General features: G+C 44.7%; 1 protein-coding gene across 1 annotated transcript in view; it reads right to left on the reverse strand.

Moving 5' to 3' along the window:
* Positions 1–1280: 1280 nt before the first annotated feature.
* LOC112957885 (roundabout homolog 2-like) overlaps positions 1281–22541 on the reverse strand; it is an 809913-nt gene continuing 788652 nt past the window's right edge. Inside the window, exon 3 of the mRNA XM_026051648.1 lies at positions 1281–1315. Within this exon, the coding sequence (XP_025907433.1) occupies positions 1293–1315 (23 nt within the window). The 3' untranslated portion in view covers positions 1281–1292. The remainder of the gene's footprint in view (positions 1316–22541) is intronic.

Raw genomic sequence — 22541 nt, forward strand, 5'->3', positions numbered from 1 at the left:
ACTGGAGCACAACGTCCAAGATGCTTAGGTCTGTTTTGGGTTCATGGAGGTTACTGCACTTTTACTGAGGCAAACCCTGCTTGGAGTTCAAGGGGAAGTTCAACAACAAGGCAGATTTTTGTTTGGACACTGGTATTACCTTCAGCTTCCTTCCCTCTCGTCTCCTGACCTCCTCCTGAGCAAACTCTTCTCACTYGGCCGCAGCTATTTTGCCGACTGCTTCCCTAGCATCCTCCTATGCCTGCTGGGGAGCATCCTTCAAACATCAACTGAGACCTCAGATTGCCTTACCAGTGCGGACTCCTCCGCGCTGTTCCTCCCTAAGGTCTTCTCCAAGCCGGTGGCCTTGCCTTCCAGRCACAGCTGCCTCGGGACACCCACCTGGAGATGCTTCACGGAAGGAAGTCGGGCTTGGCAGCTCCACAGACCCAGCCTCACTCGAGTGCAGCACGTCCAGCGCCCAGCAGCGGCAGGAGCCCCCAGTCACCACCAGATCTGCACGAGCAAACTCGCGTGTATCCCAGCTTAGAGTGTGGGCCACCCACCCCAGAGACCCCCTCGCCAACGGGGCGGCTTTGTCCTTTCCCAGGACCCGCTGTCATGAACTCATCCTTGGCAATGGCATCGCTTCAGGCCCTAGCCCTGCTGTGTTTGCCTGGGAGCAGGAAGGGCTGCTGGAGAGGCAGACGGGATACAGCGGAATGCTAATCCATGAGTCATGGAATTACATCAGCCTCTCTGCTGCTCACATGGAGAAACATAACTCTTTAATAATGCCGTGGAGGGAGGGAAAATACAAACTTCATTCCAACCAGCAGTAACTGTTTCAGGATGAAGACAACCTGAACAAAGAGGATAACCCTCCCTCCCCTCACAATCCTCATCACGGGTAGAACAGCAACTCCACTTCTCCTTTTTTCCCATCTAGCAAAACATCATGCAGCCAGCGGAGAACACTCAACTCAAAGGGCGTTCACCCCTGCTATCCGCTAAACTAGGCTACACCACCTGGGAGGCCAGCTCGAGGGCACGGAGACGCCCTTCGCTCCTTTACGTGGTGCACCCACCAACCCGCCATCCTGCGCTGAGGCCCACGGAGGCCTCCGAAGGCCGGGGCTGCCCAAGGAGCTGCCCAAGGAGCTGCCCAAGGAGCTGTGGAGGCGCCGCTCTCTGCGGGCGCCCGAGGCCGGAGCTGGCTCAGGAGCCTCCCAAGGAGCTGTGGGGTTTTGCCTGGAGCTCCTCTTCTCTGCAGGCCGCTGCGCGGGACAAGAACACGAAGCACCACGGTCAGCTCAAGTAGCTCTGCCTGCGTCAGCTCCGCAGAGGGATTAGGAAATGTCACATGCAAGCAAAATACAAACAGAAATAAGAAGAGAGAGAGATCAGGACAACTGCTGAAGAAAAGATATCTAGTTGAGCACATTATTCTAATAAACAACCTGAAAATTACAAATGCCCTGCCAAGTCTCTGCAACTCTGGAACCTTATAATTTTCAGGTTACCTTCATATGTTTGATGTATTTCTATGCCTTAATTTTTTTTTTTAATTCAAAATATAAAAAAAATCTCCTCTACAGTGTGATTAAAACATATGGGTTTTAGGAATACATACTTTTCACAGCATTAGCAACGAAATGACACATTTTCCAGACTTATTCTCCCCTGCCTCTTTTTATTTTTCTTCTGCAGCCAGGCTGTACACCACAACAATAGATCAAATATGGACAACCTGCTTTTATCATTCAGTGTGATGCTTTGAAACATCCATGCATCAGTGGAAATGACCCCATTGATTTTATTTCTAATGTTTTGGTTGAGGGAGGAAAAAAAAAAAGAAGAGATAAGGCTAAAAATGTATGCATCTGTGCATGAGAACATGTACTTGGAGTTAGAAACTAACTGTATTTTCTATTTCGTATCTCTGTCTTAAGCACTCCTACCTTTCTGCACAATATTCTGAAATCACATTTTTCTTTTCTGCTTTAGTAGCTATTTTCAYCTGACTGGTTAAGATACATTTCCATTATGATTTGAAAAAGATGGGTTTATATTCTGAGTTTTTGCTTCATTTTAAATTTAGAAATTATATACACGAAATAAGATTTTTAAAYGTGCCAGAGGTATGAAGGGACCTTGTTTGCGTGTAACACTATGTGGGTACCAGTTTTCATGCTGTCAGAGAACTGGAGAAGACACAAAACTGGACCCTTTTGGAAGTGGCTCTTTTTAAACTCTCCCCATGAAAACGACAGCATATGTAGCAATATATACACACATATGTATGATATCCTAGATTTAGAGAAAGACAGCATGGCATAGCAATTTTTCCATTTCACTTCAAATGCGGAAAGCATGAGTCTCTAGCTGTGCATGTAAGAATGTTTATTTCTTTTCTAATCCCCTCTTTTCTTTCCCTCTCTGTGCATCTAATCCACCTTCAGCTTAACTTGTCAGCTTCCAGGGCTGCAGCACAGACTCCGGAGCCTGCCGCAGGAGAGGGAAAGCCAACCCGAGCGAGCGCCCAAGCGCCCCTCGCCTCACACGGGCACSCTCCCACAGCGCAGCCTCCCAGCTCCAGCCCAGCCAGCAGCCTCGGGTCTGCTTAGCCAAGGGCAAAGCCCAAAGCCCRTCGGTTTTGGCTGTGCTCTGACACTGACAGGGTCCTTATCCATGTCTATCCACCGCTCCTGCCACTGAGCCTGGGCTGGGCTGGAGCTCCGGGCAGGRGCCTGGGCATGGGGGGCAGCTCCATCCAACCTGTCCCCAAGGCTGCGCTAAGGGCCACMAGTCTCCACAAGAAACCCACCCTTCCCACTCGCTCCCCTCCGGGGTATTTCCTGGGATGCTTCAGTGCACCCGGTCCCAAGTGGTTGGGTGCAGCTGTGGCACAAAGATGCCCAAAGAATCACAAAGGGGTTTGGCCAGGCAGGGAAAGGGCAACACACTGGAAAACCGCCCGTGTCGGGAGCATTTGGGGGCACTGTTTTCAAGAGGGCTGAGCACACTGCCAATGTTTCYCGTTCAGTATAGCTTATAGGTAACATAGCACATGTATGCATGTGATTTTGCCTTCAACAGTCCTCTTTTATTAAGTTTATTCCCACTGGAGTGAACTCTGATATTACCAAACTGAAAAAAATTCAAGACTCTGCCATATAAAAGAATGCCCTAAGAAACTAAAGAGAGAAAAAGCAAGACAAAAAGCAAAACAATGTTTTGCTTTACAAACTTTACATACTAAATTTTTCTCCTTTATCTTTCAGTCTCCATTTTAAACAGAGACTGYAAGGATCTTCCACAGTTACAAGACAAGTCAGTGCAATCATATGCACATGTGACAAATATAAGGCATAACAACACAGAGAGTATTTATTGTCACAGTTTTYTACCAGTTTTAAGGCTAACTGAAAGAATTAAGTACGCTGAAAAGTTTTGCTGGCTCCCCAAATGTAAACACTAATCCCCCACAAATACATAAAATCGGGAATTCATATTCTTAAATTCATTGAGTACGGAAAGCAAAATTGTCTTTTCCTATTAGAATTACAAATTATTCACAGATATTTGGGAGGGGAAGGATCCCTTTAAGACGTTACGCGCCAAAACTCCAAACTTCCCAACAAACGGATCCGAGCTGAGCCGTTGCTGCAGGCGAAGGAGGCCGCAGAGCGGGACAGCCGGGGCGCAAACCCACGCTGTGCACWTCCAACCGCCTGCTGGGCTTTGGGGCTATTCCTCCTTTGCCAGTGGCCGCTATCCAGGTTTTATCTGAGGAAAAGGCCGCAGTTTCGGCCTTGGGTGGCTGCTTTCCCTCCTGTGCAGCCAACTGCCAAGCAGGAACATTTCCTCCCGCTCGGAGGGTCCTACAGGCAACGTATTCCATGGCCTCCGCTGGCAATGGGGTTGCATTCATCAGCCCATAKGAGGTGCTGGAAAAAGGCAGGGACAAAGAGAAAAAAGAAACAGAGTAGCCTGAACTGAAGATCTATGGTAATCCAAGTCTCTTCTCTAGAAATCTCAGCAGATTTGGATTAGTATAAACCCAGTAGATCAGCTAAAGCCGAAACACCTCCGTGTGTTTTCCAAGCCTAGGCTTCAAATGAAGCCCTAACAACTTTGCACAGACCCAGGTCCCACTTCCGAAAACGCCTTCATCCCAAAAGGATCTGCTGCTGTTCTGAARAGGCTCCATGGGCAAGTGCAGAGTTACTGCCTAAGAATGAATCATCCTGAATGGCCGCTAAAAATGATTTCACTCCTTATTATTAAAAATGATGTAACTATTCACAAGCAGTGTCTTACAGGCACTGCAGGAAGTTCAGTTCCGTGCCACATGGCTGAGATGCACTGGAGGAGGCATTAACCTGCTCCAGCACTTGGAGCCCATGGTACCTCCTACTGCACGGGACAGGTAGGAGCCGAGCGGGCGACAGGATCCTCACGTGTTTATGCCAGCAGCAAAGCCCCATCATCTCCCTTCTCCTGCGCTTAGCTTGCTCTGTAGCGCTGAACTCGGAGCTGACCTGTGCTCCAACATTCAGGAATTACCTGGGCCCGCTTCCGCTATACAATCCTGACGACCTTCCCTCTCCAGCGCCGGGGCCCGGACAAGTCACCTCGGCGCCAGCTTGTTCATTACAGACACACGCTCTAAAACTGGCCCCGTTTTAGCCCGGGCCGACCCTTCTCCAAAGGCCTCCCGGCCACGGCGGAGGAGGCCGCGCCGCCMCGGCCTCGCTCCGCATACCAGGAGGTTTCCCTTCTCCGGGGCCACTCCATGGGAGCCGGGAGCCGAGCGGCAGCGCTTCCAGGGAGCACCCGGGTGCAGCAGGGACGAAGCCCGCGGAGCCCCTCACAGCAGGTTGGAAAGAGGCAGCGATCCGGCCATGCCTTACAGGCAGCCCCTGGAGAGCGGCAGCAGGAGCGGTGCCAGCGCTGCCGGCCTGGCCATCGTGCTCGTGTCCCGGGGGTCAAGTCCTCAGCTGGGAAAAATCAGGCYAAATCCCGAGGAATGAACAAGCCTACACAGTCTGCTATCCACACTCACTCATCTTGGCCTTCTCATTCTTCAAGACAGCCTTTTTTTTCCTTTGAAAATATTCAACTGGCTTGTTCAAATCTAAACTTGATCTCAGAAGCCAAATACTTAAAATGTTTCTTCACCCATTTATTTTCCTCTTCACTTTTGCATTCAGAGTAATTTTCCCCATTTTTTAAGCCCTACATCTACWTCACCAAGCTATATTTTCCTTCTCCACAATACCCTTAAAAAGCAGAATATAAAATTCTTCATTTTCTTGGCTTCCACTTTCAAGGTTAAGTAGCACATGATATATTTCACACATTAGCAGGAATTGTGAGTGACAGCAAAGTCAAAGCCTTAATTAGAGAGAATATAAACATCAGATTGAGATATCAGCAATAACTCAATATTGCTTAATTATGCTCCTTTTTATATTTTCATCAGACATTAACAAAAACTGTGCCATAGTGCAGATACATATATGGCCCTACAAATCAAAGAGACATCTTTAGATAATCAAGACCATAGAAGACAATCAGAAAGAAGCAAGAAATTAAGCTGCTTCAGGTATAGTGCTGCTGAGAGTGATTTACTTTACTGAAGCGGTTTAGTTTACTATGAAGGAGATATCAAAACTGGCTGTACTGGGGAAAAACACAGCCGGCAGGCACACTCCTGGCTAATGAAGGGGAATCTCCCCAGGAGCATTGGCCATGCCGGGGGAATGCTGGAACTGAAGGACGAACTAGACACATTTTCCTCAAAATTCAGAATAATAAAATACCTCTTATCTACTACCCAGTTGCCAGATGTCATTTCATTTATCAATGTTSTATTTGAAACTGGTGTCTCAGAGCCTACAGGACAACCAGAAGTGGCCAGAAAATGAAACAGAGAAAAGTGTCCCTGGCTTGAAAAGCCAAATCTAGGAAAAGGAAGCCATGATTCTGTTCCTGATTAATCACACTAACTACTTCTGCTAAGATTATCACAAAAAGCGGTGAGTACATCAGCAGCTTAAGGAAAAGTCTGCACAAACTGTCTTGGAGTACCTAGAATGACCCTATTAGCTCAAGGCTTCATCTTGCAATAAGCTTGGTGCTGGACTGCATTTAAACAGCTGACCTGGAAGTGGAGGACGGATGGAGTCATTTGCTATTTCCTTATTTTGMTATCACAGAAGATTTATTTCGCAAATAATATAGCCAAGGTTGTGAGTAACCCARTTACAAAAAAGCTGCAATTTAATGAAAGTTTCTCTAATATTTTCTCTTATGGCTACTAATTTCATTCTTATCTCATGCATATACAATGATGATAAGTAATGCAAATTTAGATGCTGTCTTTTATTCTCAGAGCACTGCAAGAACTTTGTATTTAAATATGTGCATACCCAGTGAGAACAATATTGACATTCCTACAGAAAGAGATGTTGGTGTATTTGTTATTAGTCAGTTTTGTCGCAAGAGCTCACACTTGGGCACGGGCTTCTGCGAGCACTTTCCATACCTGGTATCTGGGTGTTTAATAGTCAAATATTCGGTACTGCACAGTTCTCTACTGGTAGCTAAGACCCTAGAGATAGTACAAAATAAGAAATGAGGTTTATTGTTATTATTATTATTATTACTAATAGTAGCAGCAGCATGTTCTATACCAGCAAGTTAAAAACACAGTGTAAAGAGTGAAATTTGCTCTGGACTCCATATGTTTTGGGAACAAATAACTACAAAATAGGCACAGCCTAGGCTAGACCATTAAAAAAAAATGCTCCTTGTGTAGCAAATGACAACATTACTAGCATGACCACTGCCTTACTAGCATGRCACCTACAAAATAACAGATAATAAAACCATCAGAATAACAGCTTAAACAGCCCACCCACAAGGCTCAAAACAAAAAAGGAGCTKTTTTCAGGCTTTGCATTTTCTCTCTATCACTGGTGCTACACACTTAGCCTTTTTTTCATGGCCGACTACAGAAATTACTGTCGTAGCCACATGATTTCCTGTACCAAGCGCTCACCTGTGCTATAGGATGTCTCGTCTGCTTGACCGACAACAGTAACAGGGTATAAAGTGAAGAATACAAAGACTAAGAACAATTTAAATAACCAGCATATTGTCAATGGGCTTTGATTCCAATCAGGATTCACCCAAGAAAACACAGCGAGCAAATWCCTGCGTCAGTAAAACACTGGGAGATTAATTCCTAGGAAATTRATTTCAAGGTATCAGGTGGAACTGCTATATCCTGAAGTTGAGGCCACCCTTTTTTCTTGCTTAGACCTTCTGCTTCACATAATGACTCTCAGTTATGATTTATTCCTCTTACACTTTATCACATGCTACTCATGAAACATGTTCCAAGCCTCATGCGTGCAGTATTAACAAAACAGTAAAACTTCTGCAGCTACAAGGTGGGAAGTGGTCTGAATCAATGGAAGTGCCCGAACATTTTCAGATGCCACTCGAAAGTATTAATGACACGCAGTCGTTTGCTGACGATATGTCGATTCCCTCTCCAACGAAAATTACTGCCCATAAATCAAGCAAACATTTACAGGAATCTGCAAATGAAACAGCTAAATCCATGATGACAGGGAGCCTCATAAAAGCAGCCCATTTATTCCCTCTGAGCACTCATCCCCACCAGAGGGATCAATAGCAAACCTCATACAATATACTTCTAAATGTCATGCTGCAAATCCTCTTTGCATTTATGCAGAAGGCAAAGCCCCTCCTCTAGTTTTAGAAGCTGAAATCAAGTAAAAAGCATATTAAATGTCTAAAAGACAATAAATCTAAGGAGAAACCTTTTATTTTTAGGCTTGGGATTTTACTACCTATGCTTTTAGAACTTAAGGATTGTGACACACATAAACGGTCCATCTAGAAAAACAAAACGGATGACAAGGAACATAAGAAATGTATCTATCATTCCAAAATATGCAGTATTCCATTTGATGATATCAAAGACAATCAATCAACAACAACTTGTTAAAACAGTCACAGCAGGTTAATTCTCTGAGTCACTGAAGGCTCCAACAGACACTTGAAGCAGGACGGCACAGTCCAGCAAAGTCATGCGGTTGGAAAAGCAGGGATAAAAGTCAAAATTGTCATAATCATCATCATCATTATCTATCTCATTTTTAGAGCTAAAACAACCAAAGAGGTATATCAACTAAGATGAAAAAAAAAGAAAACCAAAAAACCACACCTCCAGTAAAATTCGGGGTGAGATTCAAAGCATATCAGAAATACTCTTTTGCTTTGGTGTTTATCTGCACAGAAATGTTGAATGTTACATTTTGACTACATCTTCTCTCACTTTTTACTTTTGGTTGGCATTTTGGATTGGTGTGGAACCATAACTACCAAAAAATTATTTCGGTAGAGGGGCCTAGATTTGCTTTTCCCTAGAGTAAAGTTAAAATTGGAAAAGAAAACCAAGAAAAATTAACAGAAACAATAGATCAGCTTGCAAGGAGTATTAGTTAATAATATTCATACTAATTTGCAGCTAACTGGAAAACTAAGGCATTTTAGCAGCTATACTCCTAAAGAGCATGTGGCTAGCATAAAAAATTAACACCCTAAGAAAATATCTTTTCTTAGGGATGAATGCTTATTATTATTTATTATTGGCTGAAAATATGCATGTTTGTTTTTTTAAACAAAAAGGATAATTATTTCCATGCAGTTAAACAGATCTTACGAGCAGTTCAACGTACTCATCCGACAATGAAACAGTCTCCATCAAGTGAAACACCCCCCATGCAAAGGGAGCGTGTATGCTGAAGGACCAGGATCAGGCGCAGCCCAGCAGGGCCTCTCCCCTGCTTGGAAATGTTCCCAAGGAATCACAACACATTACTTGGAGGCTGCTCTTCGAGGTGCTATCACACGTTTTGGCACCGGCATGGCACCGTCCTGCCCGCGCAGGGCCTCATCCTCTCAGGGCGCTCAGGCCTCCCTCATGGCATCAAACACCGTGCTTGTCATGAAGGAAAGAACAACAGCTGGACGCCAGCGAGGAGAGCAAACTGAATCCCGCTAATCCCCGGTGGATGACAAGGAAGGWCCCGGTGCAGAGCCGTGCACGCCGCGCTGTTGGCGGCGAGGCAGCCTGTCATGGCGGGGGCACCCCGGGCCTCCATTTTGCAGCGCGGCTCTAAGAGCGGCCACGCTCCCCGAGCTGCGAAACGCCCCGGCGGAGGGCACGGCCTGCGAGGCGAGAGGCCAGCGGGAGAGCGCCGGGATTAGCCCTAATTACCTCATGTTTCACCTTAATTAACTACTGATACAGAAGGTAAACTCCGCAGGATCGGCGGAGAGACCTTAGGCCGGCAGGCAAGATATCTAAGCCGGCATTGTTTACACATGATAATCTCGCTTTTGAGTTCGCTTTAATTGCTCGAAAAGATTAGGTGAAGGATACGCACAGCATATTGATTAGCAATGCTAAGTAGACACAATCTTCATACGCGCGTGGGGCAGGGTTTTTAAAGGTACATGATTCATTAGGCGACTGTCAAAGGATCTGCATCTAACTTGGGCTAAGACAACATCAATCACGGCGGAGAAGAAGAAGGAAAACCCTGGTAACATGAATGGGGAAAAGAAAAATCATATATAAAGAAGGGCTCTYTGCTGTGCTGTAGCAGGGACCACCGTGCGCCCGCACTAATCCCCTCCGCCTGCAGCAGCAGCAAATTGGAAGCAGAGGGGGAACGGCAATAAAGCGGGCAGAAAATAATATATATTTTAAAAACAGATCACAGGGTTGTCTTGTTTCTTGCCTAACCCATCCTTCAGAGGCTGCGCTCTTTCCTTCTGTCAGTACTCATCTGCTCTTGGCAGGCCTGCAAGGTTACTGGRTCGTTACATTTAGCACAAATTTAAGAACAAACCCATCATAAAAGCTGTAAAAAAAATATAGTGCCCAAACCAAGTAAATATGTTCCCTGCCATGAGCAGCTCTTTTCTGTGCTGACAAGGAAACCCATTAAAAATTGCCKTCTTGGTTGCTCTGTTTTATAAATAACAACAAAACGAAATACGAGCCTTCAAGGCTCTTCTGACCTGAAATACATTTGGAAAATTAGGAATTTATTTCCTTAGAAAGGTAACTTTGATTTAATGTAGCACATAAACTGATCAAAACAAAACATGGCAAGAAATTATAGTGCAGCATAAAGAACAAGGAAATATTTATGTCAAAAAGCTGGAATCTTAAATCAAATGCATTGCCTAAAGTCTTAACGGGGCTTTAATGTTCAAGGCCTGGGATTTCATCTGCACTGCAAGTATCAGTGAAATTTATGAAATGAAGTTGTTCTTGGGAGTAGAATTTTACTCTAAGTTTAATGATTAAAGGGACCTTATAAGAAGTTGAGGTTCTGTGGAGCTATTTGGGTCACGGCCTGCCTGGCTCAGGGCTTCCTGCGTCACCTCACGCCCAGAGCCAAGGYTCCTGGCTGCTTGCTGGGCGCATGAGCCTCCATAAGATGTTTAAACAAAAATTTTAATACATAAATAAAGATCGTCTGAGGCCATTAGGCAAACACTCCCACTCTGCATAAGCCTGATATTTATATAAAGGTGGCAAACAGTTGCTTTGACTCGTCTGAAAAACATGGTTAAGCTCCTATCCTTCCTAGGGCCTTTTAGGGCTCTGGAGCTGTTGTTTGCAGGTCGGAGAAAAGAACATGAGGGAAAAATTTAAAAAACAGAACTTATTCACATTCAGTGTCATACAGTAATCAGTTTTTTTAACCAAATCATAAGGAAGTCCCAGTCTTAAAAGTCTTAAATAAAAAAGAAAAAAAAAAAAGCCATAGAGGAAATGCCCTTTCATGTTTTCTCTTTGTAAATGAGTTCAGCAACAGACCTTGCTTCTCTCAAATGACAGCTTCAAAATGTTTCAAATGTATGTGTTACAAGTTCCATACACGGCTCTATACATTACAGCACTCATATGTGATCAGACTGGTGTGTTCATATGTTCAAAAAAGCAAAGCACTCTCTTCATCTCAATGCAGATTTCCTATTTTTATATAAAAGGGAGGAAGGGCTATAGTTTTATCATATATTTATGCATAGCCTAATCAGGCCTTTTTGATGGTCTGCTCTTTGAATATTTATTACTAGTCTAATTATGGGGCTTAATTGTAATTCTGCATGCTTTTAACACAGAAAATCTGGCCAACATGTTAAAACAACGTAGCACTGGCAAGTATGGAAGAGTAACCACGTTTTCACGGGATTCTGTAATTTCACGTGATTCGTGGTTTTCGGTGACTCTGTGATTCAAACAAAATCATCGTTTTTGTAAATAGATCTTGATGAAGCGATTGCTTACATACCTACACGGTGAGATCTCTCCTTCCGTGGCCTTCGAGAAGCCTGGATTTATTCCAGCAACCTTTGTGGCTGGGWCGTTCATCTCCTCGGGGAATATTTGGTGGGCAGTTACCTGCTCTGCTCCTGCACCTCCGCGGGACACCCCCACGCACACACCACGCACTGATGATCCCAATACATGGAGCGGGGGAAACTGCATCCCGCCAAACAGAATGTCTCTCCCTTCCTGTGTGTGCTCATTCCACGGAAGGGCTTCGCAGGAAGCCTCACTGCAGCTCTAACCCTTTCAAAGACRACCAGGACTGGGCATCTGATGGATCAGCTACTGCTGAGGATTTCAAGAACGTAACACACTGCTGAAAATTCAGCATACACACCCACCACATCCCAGAGAACATCTCAGGAACACAGCCATGTTTTCTGATAGACCATCAGGTTTGTTGGTGATTATTTTACCTTCTTCCCTCACCCACCAAGACCTTTGCTATATCAGCAAAAATACTTTAATAAAAGAGAAAGGGGAAAAAAAAAGGATTTAAAGCATTTTTTTTTTGTAGTAAAAACTGATAAGCTGACAGGCAAGGTTTATTAGCCAGTTGGAAAGCAGTGGAACTTTTAAAAAAYACCCGGCAGCTCTCAATGGAACGCTTTTAATGAATCCTGGCTCTTCGTATAGCACAATGACATTTGAAAAGGATCAGCTCAGACTTAAAAAACAAAACAAGGAAAGTCACAGAGGGAAAAAAATGATATTCATTAACCAAAGGGTAGAAATTCACCTGTAGGCATAACCTAGGAATGCCTTTGGCAAATAAARCAGATTCTCTGTGCTGTAAATTCAGTGACGCAAATGTGTGTACATTAACACGTCAGGAAAATACCAGCGGAGTCTTTACCATGATATAGATGAATAACTGATCAGAACCAAAGGTACCAACACCAAGCTGAACTACCAAACTGAATCAAGTTTAAAAATTTAAAAATCTATCATGTTTTAAAATCTTTTGAGAATTCAAATACACATTAATGTGTGGTCTCTGCTGCTCCTACTGAAGTCCATGACCTGACTCTGTTGCACCTTTCAGCTTTTGGGCATACTCRCCCCATTGTGAAAGATGCTACAGGAAAGATGTGACAGGAAATTAAGAGAAAACAACCACATGCGAGTTGAAATGCAGGCTTCCCTACAGATATTATATGGAAACTTTTTCCTAAAATGTGCTCCTTTGGCAAAAACCCTACACTTGTCTTGATTTCACCGAGAACCTAAACTAAAATAACTTTGTCAAGGTTGGAAAGACACTGCCCATCTTCTTACTTGGCATTCAGCCTTTGCGTATGTTCTTCCTTTGCCAGTAACTGGGCTTTTAAGAAGARGGGATAAGAAAAGCAGAATTTGTATCTCAGTTCAAAAAACAATTTACTCCTTCACATACAGCTAGGCTTGTTTCTCCATCAGATGAAGTTTGCGTGACGCCCTGCTAGAAAACACATTTTCTCATTGGCACCGAGTGGTCCAAGGCTCCCAGGCAGGGGCTTTTCCTCCCCTCGCTGACCTGACATGGGCAGCCCAGGGAGCTGCCTACAGCACTAGCTGGAGCAGGATGGAGGTCCAAGGAAATATAAAGCAAGTTGGGAAAATATTAAGGATAGAGTAATATAACCCGACCCAATCATTTTGGACATTTTTTTTAACATGAAATTTGGTTTAGCAAAGTCAGCCCCTGGATTTGTGCTTCTGTGAATGACAGAGGTAATACTTCAGGTGTGCCTCATCTCCATAAACAACTCCGTGCTTACTGAAATTACGTTCTCCTGGCTGCTAACCGATGCAAAAACCGCGGGGCTGAGATTATCAGCAATTTGAATGTATGTGCAGTAATGGATTTTTGGAAATTGGGCAGGCTCTGCAGCATGCAGTATCCAGCCAGTATTTAAATTYTGTGCACTAGATGAGCAAAACAGACATGTACCACTTCAAATTGGTTTCTGGAGTAGAAATCCCCTAATATACTGACAAGGTAATATTACTAGCACTACACATAATCACACAGATGAAGCAAGAGAAAACACGAAAATCAGGTTTTGCGGATCCGTTTCTAACAGCAGAAAGAATAAATAAGATTTCCCTTCAAGTGGGAAGAACTGAGGAGCTTCCTTGCTGGTCATTCTATTTTGGCACCGGGTTAAGTGTCCGTGCGCCTGCTTTGCTGTTACTGCAATTGCCAGAAATGCTGTGGAAAAGAGTGTAGAAAATACTCTTTTCAGGGCCTGCATTATTGAACCAGGATTTTTTTTTTTTCCTTCGAAATAGAAGAAATTGTCTCTCCATTCATAACAAGATTTACTGAACAATAAGGTTCTAATTATTTAAGAATTATTTCTGATTCTCTAATAGGAAATTCAGAAATTGGCTAGGTCACTTAGGACAAGMGAAACAATACAAAAAGGAACAACTCCCAGAAATAGAAGGAAAAAAAAAAAGTAGTTTGAATAGTGAATAACATAGTGAAAGGAAAATAATCTAAAATTAGTAAGCATAAGGAGATGGAAAGACTTCAGAACAGGATTAATTAGAAAAAAAATAGATATTCATTTAAAGAGATGTCCCCCAAAAGTCTGTATGTTGCATAAGGAGGTGCCAAGTGGCAAAGCCACACGGCAATACTTCCTCCCCATGCTGCTGCRCTGTGGCACCGGTTAAAAACCCAACCTGTGTGCCTGATTTTGTGTGCTACATTTTAGAAGAAAGACACTGATAATAAGACAAAGACTATGCGGGGACTTCAGGACAGCTGTAAGAAATGAGATTTTTAAATCYTGATTCAGAAGGGGCAAATACTTAAATAAAACTTGAGAATCTGCTATAAACGAAAGGCCCGCATGTTTCTTAAAGCATTAAACTGATATTAATGGTATTGAACTGGTATTAATAGTATTGAACTGATATTAACTGGTATTAAACTGATGATTACACTTCACATAGCATAACTAAGAGCTGTAGGGAAAGAAAGAGGACGGAGCAAAGAGAAGACTCGGGAAGAAATGAAAAGGAGCACAGCTGACGACAGGAAGATGCATGAGACGCCCCTCTCCTGGGATGCGGGGGAAAGTCGGGCCCTGCAACTTTTAAGAGCAGAATGGGCAAATCACTGGCAAATGCGCAATCGGGAGCCATCCTTCAAGGTAACGAGATGGCCAGCAAACTAACGGAGGGTTTTTTTCCTCCTGGCCCTACTTTCCCCAATTGATCCGTCCCACTTAGCGGCAGCCGCGGGAATCGATCCGCTCCGCTCCTCGCCGAGGCGCTTCCTGACGCCCCCCCGGCCCCACGCGGAGGGGGCGGCTGGCGCAGACCCGGGGCTGCCTCCGCAGCGCCCGCAACACCCGCACAGCCTCCTGCTTTCCTGGGCCACGGCTCTGGCACACGGAGCTCCCGGGCAGCCGCAGGAGGTGGCGGCCCAAAGGCAGCAGCCGCACGGCACGGAGAGCCCAGCGCCCGGGAGCGCTTCCCAGCTGCAGGACACACCGGACCAAAGTACGGAACGAGGGAACGGAGCGAACAAGGCACCTAGGCAAAYGGGAGCTTAAAAACACTCTGCTCAGCAGTTCATCTTAGCAAAGCAACTGCAGCTTTTCTTCAGTGGCACTGCCTACCCAAAGCAAACTAACTTCTGCCATCCCACTTCCTGCTGCGTTATGCTTCCTTCAAGACCAGCCTTGAAGATCTCCCGGAAGCTTCAGCCCCGGAGTTTGCTAACGCGCGGAACACGTCACAAGCTGATGAGCACCTCCTGCCCCTCCAGGTGAGCAGCGCTGTCATCGCCCTTGGCCCCGGCACGCGTGCCAGCCACGCGCGCCAACCTGCGATCATTCCAGGATGCACCGAGGACAAAATGCCCACCTGGAAAGATGACCACACCTGCGCCTCAGGAGCCACCAGCACTTCTGCTTCCAAAACGTCTAATAAAATCACACTGCAGAAAGTAATTCTGGTTATACATCTATGGGCAGTATTTTCTCCTTAGCTATTTATGGCTRTGTATATCCACCCAGAAGAGGCCAAGGTTAAATTCATGTATCATTGAGCAGGATATAATCCATGTGTCATTGAACAGCTCGTAATCTATGCACTGTGTATGTTTTCACAGTAGCCAAGTTAATCACAAGCAGCTTTGCTCAAACCCTATAAAAATACCATAGAGTTATGCTCTTTCCTTGTATCAATTATTAGATCGCATTTATGTGAAGCTGATTGACACGCCTGCTTGGCTCTCACTTCGGCCACTTGGATGTCTGAGATCTGCCATGGTCATGTGGAGCTGATCACCACTCATAGAACAGCCGAGAAAATCGTAGCAGTTACTCAGCCTTTAGCTCCCCGAGTAATATAAAATGGCTTGACCAGAAAAGCGTTTCCATTTTCCTTGGTTGCCTCACAATATAACACAAAATTGGCAAGATGAAGACAAATGGCCCAGTAGGTTCCCGCTGATGGGCTAAAGTATTTTGTACCTGTCGGATAATTCAGGACATCCATCCCAATTGGCGGCGGCGCACGGAGCGCTTGGGCAGCCGCGACGGGGCAGGAGGGCGACCCGCACGCCGTGTGGGTCAGCAGGAGGGGAAGGYGACGTGGGCCCCGGACACGGACGTTACCATCCGTGTGCTCCGTCACCGGGAYGTTCGGCACGGGGTGACCTCGGAGCTGCCACGGGGAGCGCCACGTGCGGAGCGGGCTGGGCACAGGCGGAGCTGCCGGGAGTTCAACTGAGTGCCGGGAGGTGACGTTAATTGGCACGGACGCAGGAACGGAGCGAGGCAGCAGGAACGGCACCAGGGCTCCTTATCCACACCAGCACGGGGGCGCACCGCGGACAAGGAAAGCACCTTGGCTCTTACCCTTTGCATGAACGCATAAACCTCTAATAAAAAGTACAGTGATAATCAAACAACAGACATCCACAGCTCTAAATCACTCTGGCATCTTACGGATTTTCTAAACAAGATTATTCTAAAATTTTGTAGTTTGTTTTGTTTTGCTAGACAGCAGTTAACGAGTTGCTGCTAGAAACCTGAGAGCACAAACTCACACGTACTCGGTCTCAACTCGCCAGGTATATGCAGCTGAGAAAAGGCATGGTGGTGCTGAAAATATTKAAGGGAGGTTGAATCAGTTTAAGAGCACGGAAACAAAACTGTAGGGCAGTGAGGAAATATATACATATATAGTTATACATACATGGAGAGAAAAACAACTATATGCATAGCACTGACCTAGCATAGTATGTTTTGCCAGTTTGTTTTGTGGAAAAGATTCCTGAAATTAATCTAACAATTGAGTGAAAAATCACTGAGATTCTGGCTAACAACAATCTTACGATAAAGAATCATTTAAAGTTATTGCAGGGRAAATTGAGATTTAACAGGTCCTGCTAAGAGAACCACAGAAATCTAGGTATCCAAGTTAGTCAAGGAAGCTGTTTTTACTAATCAGTACTTCACTGCCAATGTAGGTATTCCAAAATCATGTAATTGGTGACAAAATCACATCTTTCATTCAAAAAATATGAAATGAGACATTATACTATGAACGTAGGCACAAATTAATATGACTGTTTTCTGCATCTTTCTGTATTTCAAGCTTTTCTTCACAATTAATGGGATTTGGGGTATTAAGATTTYTTTGTGGTTGTTCTAAAGACTGACAGTTAAGTAATAAAGGAAGCCAAATTGCTGTAAAGGCAGTTCATTAATGTAGTATCTYCCCAAAAGAAAATAAATAAATAAAACAAAACCAAGTGCTCAGTGCTAGCAGGTACAAGAAGGAAATAATTCTTACTTAAAGGTAAGGTCCACCCTAAAAACTTTTCTTCCAGGACTTGAAGTATTCAGAAAATCACCAATTTCATCATTGCAAACATAATTTCCAGAATACTTCTGGAAAACAGATAAGGAATTAACTCACTGAGTGCTATTTGTTGCATTCAAAATGGAAGGATGAGTGTGAGATACCTGCAAACTCAGGAAAAAAAGAAAAAAGAACATTTGCCTTTGCTCCAGCAGATGGCTTGTGAAGGTAGGAGCTCTCTAGAAGCTCAGTTGTTCTCCTGGGTTTCTCTCCCTGTTGTAGAGTTTCCTCAGCTTTTTTTCCTGTTCTTACTTCTAGAATTCCACACGGCTGGCACAGCTTGGTACCTCCTTCTTGGGTACCAGCTGAATGGCACCGCGCTTAATTAATCATCAACCAAACACATTTCATTTTTTCCTTCCATTATAAGCATGCCACCTCTCAGCTTGCAAAGGTAGGCTACAACCAAAATACATAAAATCAACAGATAAAATAATTAAATATTGATAAAATAATTAAACATTGCAACCTTACTGTACAGAGCAGCTCTCCTTTAGTTCAAAGACTAAACCTAGAGTTTTTAGCATCCACACAAAGTACCATATCAGTATTTCCAGCAGCAAGACAGCCCTCAAACGCTAAGGGAAAGTCATTAATTGAAAGGCTTCTACAGTAAGTTTTCCCTCATTTTGTGATGACAAAAGGGAGGAGCGGGGCTGTCAGAGGCTGCCTTCTCGCTGCAGCATCTGCAGAAGGATGCCCGGCTCTTCTGGCAGGGCCGTCGCGGACAGCTCATCCCACGCAGCCGTCCCCGGGGGCCGCGGCAGCATCTGGCACTCCTGCTCCCTGGCGGCAGCTGCAATCATTCTCAGGATAATCTCCTAAAGGCAGCATCTTTATTYAGCTACAGATGTCTTTATCTTACTTCCTGCTGGATTCCTCGGGCCCAACGTCGGCTCTGCATTCTYGTTTTATCCCCTTGGCTTCGTTTTTCACTCACGCTCCTACCCGAGAGGTACTGACAAGCATTCGGAAGATGCCGAGAAAGGACATTTCTTACGGACATTCATCTCCAGGCTTGGTTCCCCTTCTAAGATATAAATGAAACCTTGAARAATGATCTAATGTTCCAGCGTTTAAGGGGACTTCTAAGTACAAACTSACAGAAAGAATTTTCTGCTTTATAGAGATCTTCCTGGATTGCAATTTTTTACTTGCTGCAATGATTTAATTGGTTTCTCTAGCTTCTTTCTTCATATAGTTATTATTTTGTTCTGTGCGAAGTCAGAAAGTTTATTTATGTGTAACCTCCGTGGCGGGAAAGGAGACTATTTCGTATTTCACACAGTTATACACAGCTCAGCATAAATCACTTTGGAAAAAGTGACTTACTTCCTATCTCTCCAGCATGCACCTCAGTAGATCCAGTCTTGCATGTTTAGAGGTGATCGGGGAGGAAATCATACATCCAAATAGCTTTCCCAGAGCACAAATATAATAATTTTCTAATCCAGAAACACTGGTACCTATGCAAAGTCTTTTCATACTACGCCAAATAATAAAAAGGCTTTATGGATCTTAGGTATCTTGAAAAGAAAACACAYTTTTGTTGTTTCAGAATGGCCTCTCTAAAATGAAGATATCAACACAATCATCAAAACACTGTAATTACTGTATTTAGAGAAAGAAACCACCTGTCAAGATAGAAAAATAATAGGTATTTTGTTTTGGCCAAGGACTACCATTATAGTCAACAGTAATTTTTCCTTTGGCATGAGACAGAAATCGTCTGCTCCATGCACATCTGAGTTAACTGCACTGATTGCTTCCCTTCCGTACAACYGCTTTTCATCCCACCTTCTTCTCAGATAGCTAAAATGTCCATTCTTCATAAACACTCCTTCTCTTTATTGGTAACAGAGGCAGGCAGAAGGTAATCARTTTTCTCCCCCAGAATATATGTTTGAATTTCAGTATGTTGATTTCATTCTATTAARAGGAAAACTTGTGCTTAATATAAAATTCTACATAATGTGATATTCATTAATTAATTGTAATCCTGCTCTTTAAAAAAAATATAGCTCTACAAATACTTTTTTTTCCATGTGATTTCAAAGAAAGGGCTTCAAAAGCTTTCCTGACGCTGTCTCCGTGCTGAATACAGAGACACCTTGTGCAGGTTTTTGTTTATTATTATTATTTTCAGATCGGAACTCCATCCGTCACCCTTCTTTAACTGACATTTCTACCCCGTTATTATCCTTAATATATTCCACGGAGGGTTTTCTTTCATGGCAGAGCAGGGGGGGAGCAGCCACAGGCGAACCCCCAGCACCGAGCGCCTTCTCAGCCCGCTCACTAGTCACAAGTGGGTCAAATGGTCCTCACATGAAAGCATCTAACAAGGTCCCAGAGGAGGCCTCCCTTTAGTGGCAGCAGAGAAAAACACCATTTCTCTTCACAGGAGACGGATACTGTCTTCCCGTGCACTACTGAGGGACTGATACTTGCCCCTTTGAACTTGTTAGAGTCACGGATGCTTTCTGACATGCTTGTTTCATTGGGGGAACCGGGTCCCCCAGATCAGGGATTCGGAGCGACTGAAAAGGCTCTGATCAAACAAAGACCAAAAATTCTCAAAACAAAGCTCACAAATTGGGCACTTGTTTCAAGACAGGCATCTAAGACAACTTCTATTTATACGTTTCTTTAAAGATTATACACATGTATGTATATAAATATGTCTGTGTGCATATTTTTAACCAGATCTTTACATGATATTGGTTGCTGAGTTTTATTTCTCCCTCCTTCTTTTTAAAGCRAGTTTAGCATGGATTCAGATCTCCAAAGAGACTCCTTAGAGTAATACAACAGGAGGAAGTCAGATTTAAAGGAAAAATAGATGGATAAAAGGAGCAAAAGAAACCTTCTGTAGGAGGACAGCCACCAAGTTTTAGCAATTASGGCCGTATGTACCCAACAAGGAAGATCTGATGAATCAAAGAAACGAACTGTGGTAGAATTGCATCAAACCACCAACTTGCTGTTGAGCCAGAGAACTTAGGGAAAAGAGTCCCTCAAAAAAAAAGAACAAATCTGACACTGGATTAACCTGGCAAACATGCCTGCGTGTGCATATACACAACACAAAACTCACCAACTATCTTCCGTGCTGGATTATTTACAGGTTTACTTGCTGGCCACAGGACTGCACAGTTCCAGCAGCAAYGCTCTCGTGTGACAGATCTGCCTTCCTCAGTTGTGCTGACACAGTCACACCAACTGGGTAGGCTTAAATATGCAATAAATACGCTACAACGGTAGTCAAGCAGTATTTTGTGATAACAAAACTATAGCTTTCAATAATATGCTCACATAGGAGAAAAAGGAAAATTAAAAGAAAAGGTCACAGGAAGGAAAAAGAAAGAGACACCCCCTGCACTCGCACACTTTAAATCCCATGAAATGAATGTTTAGCTCACGGATTTGCTGCTCATCTCGGTGCCCCTCAGGCCTGAGGCAGGATTAGGCCAGACTCGTGTTTGAACAACTGGAGGAAATCAATGGATTTTACCTTATTAATAATTAAATGACCAATTCAGCCTTTCAAGTGATTAAAACTGTATACCAAATGTATGAATTATTGTAATTGGAAACACACACATGAAAACGGAACTCGAAACAAGCAATATACTAAAGGAAGAGAGTAACGTCCAGGATATACGGCAGCAGTTAGAGGAGGAAGCAGCCATTTAGCATAGTGCTAATTAGGCATTAACATGTAGCYGAACAAATACTTCACGGGAACCCTAATGGAAACCCTAACTAATTTCCAAATGACGTTACAACATGTAGCTGAGCAAATACTTTACATGAACTTTAATRGGAACCCTAACTGATTTCTAGGTGATGTTACAACACGTTGGGTAATTGAGAGCTAAATCACATCCTACCAGCAGCCACCCTCCACCACGGAAACCCCTGAGCACAGGGCTAATACCAGCAATGGCTCTGGACTGGAATGATCTTTGACTATTCCGACACTTGCAGAAGGCACCAGAACGTGCCACGGCAGCTGACTGCTGTGCTGAAACGCCCAGAAAATYATGCAGTTTTATCACTGAAAAACACAGCAGCTTTTCTGTCTCAGTATGTAAGCTCTAGCACATCATCTTTGCAAGTTCAAATATCTTGGTTTGATTTATTTTTTATTTCATTTACACTTGGTCAGTATCCTTTTTACATAGATACCTACAAAAGAGAATTCYCCTATGCAATCTAGTTTGGTTTTCTCTATGTCACAGCACAGGAAAATCCCCTCCTGCACTGCAGAGACCGTGACCACTTTGCCACTTAAAATATTTCATGCACTGAAGCATCTAGAGCGCATGTCGCACACGGGCGACAGCAGGCTTGAGAGCATCGCCCATCCCCGAGGTGCTGAGCTAGCCAGCAAACCCATTAGCTGCARCACACCTCGGTAAGTAGGCCGCTCCTCATGGAGCCGAGACAACCAGGATCTCCCCGCTTCCTGCAGGAAGAGTTCTTCCGAACCCCTCGGCATGAGGGCAAGACCCTGTGGGGCGCTTCGCCCCACACAGCCGCAGTGCCATGTGCATGAGGAGTAACAGGCTAGCACCGASATGTGCTGCGACGTGCGCCCTTCACAGAATCACAGAATCACAGAATATTCAAGGTTGGAAGGGACCTCTAGAGATCATCTAGTCCAACCTTCCCGCTCAAGCAGGCACACCTAGAGCATGTGGCACAGGGYGGCATCCAGGYGGGTTTTGAAGACCTCCAGAGAAGGAGACTTCCTATATGGAGAGCTGCACGTAGGTAAGCGAATGGGTTACCACAGCCTCAGCTCCTAGCGTGGTGTTCCTGACGAGCCGCACGCTTGCTGTGCCCTACTGATCTTCGCTCCCTCACACATTCCCATGCAGTGGAGCTCTGGGCCACAGATCCAGCCCCTATAAATCCCGGTGGCTGATGGAGTCGGCTGCCCTCCGTGCCACRGCTGCGCACGAGGGCAAACGAGGGGGGCTCTGCGCCTCGGTGCCGCCAGGCCGGGATGTGCTGGCCGCTGCTGGCAGAGCTCTGCGACACCCAGCTTGGCCTCCATAAAACCCATGTGAACCCCCTCCCTCCCGCTCCGCATCCCTCCCAACACCAGCTGCTCCGGGGCCGCCGCGCCCGGCCGCTCCTAACCGCGCAGCGGACATGGCCGCCGCCCGCCCACGCAGCCTGGGGACATAAGGAGCGGATCCCGCCGCAGCCGGAGGGCAGGAGCGGGAGG

Source organism: Nothoprocta perdicaria, unplaced genomic scaffold (genome assembly GCF_003342845.1).
Source record: "Nothoprocta perdicaria isolate Ctin4 unplaced genomic scaffold, notPer1 scaffold_78, whole genome shotgun sequence".
Taxonomy (NCBI): domain Eukaryota; kingdom Metazoa; phylum Chordata; class Aves; order Tinamiformes; family Tinamidae; genus Nothoprocta; species Nothoprocta perdicaria.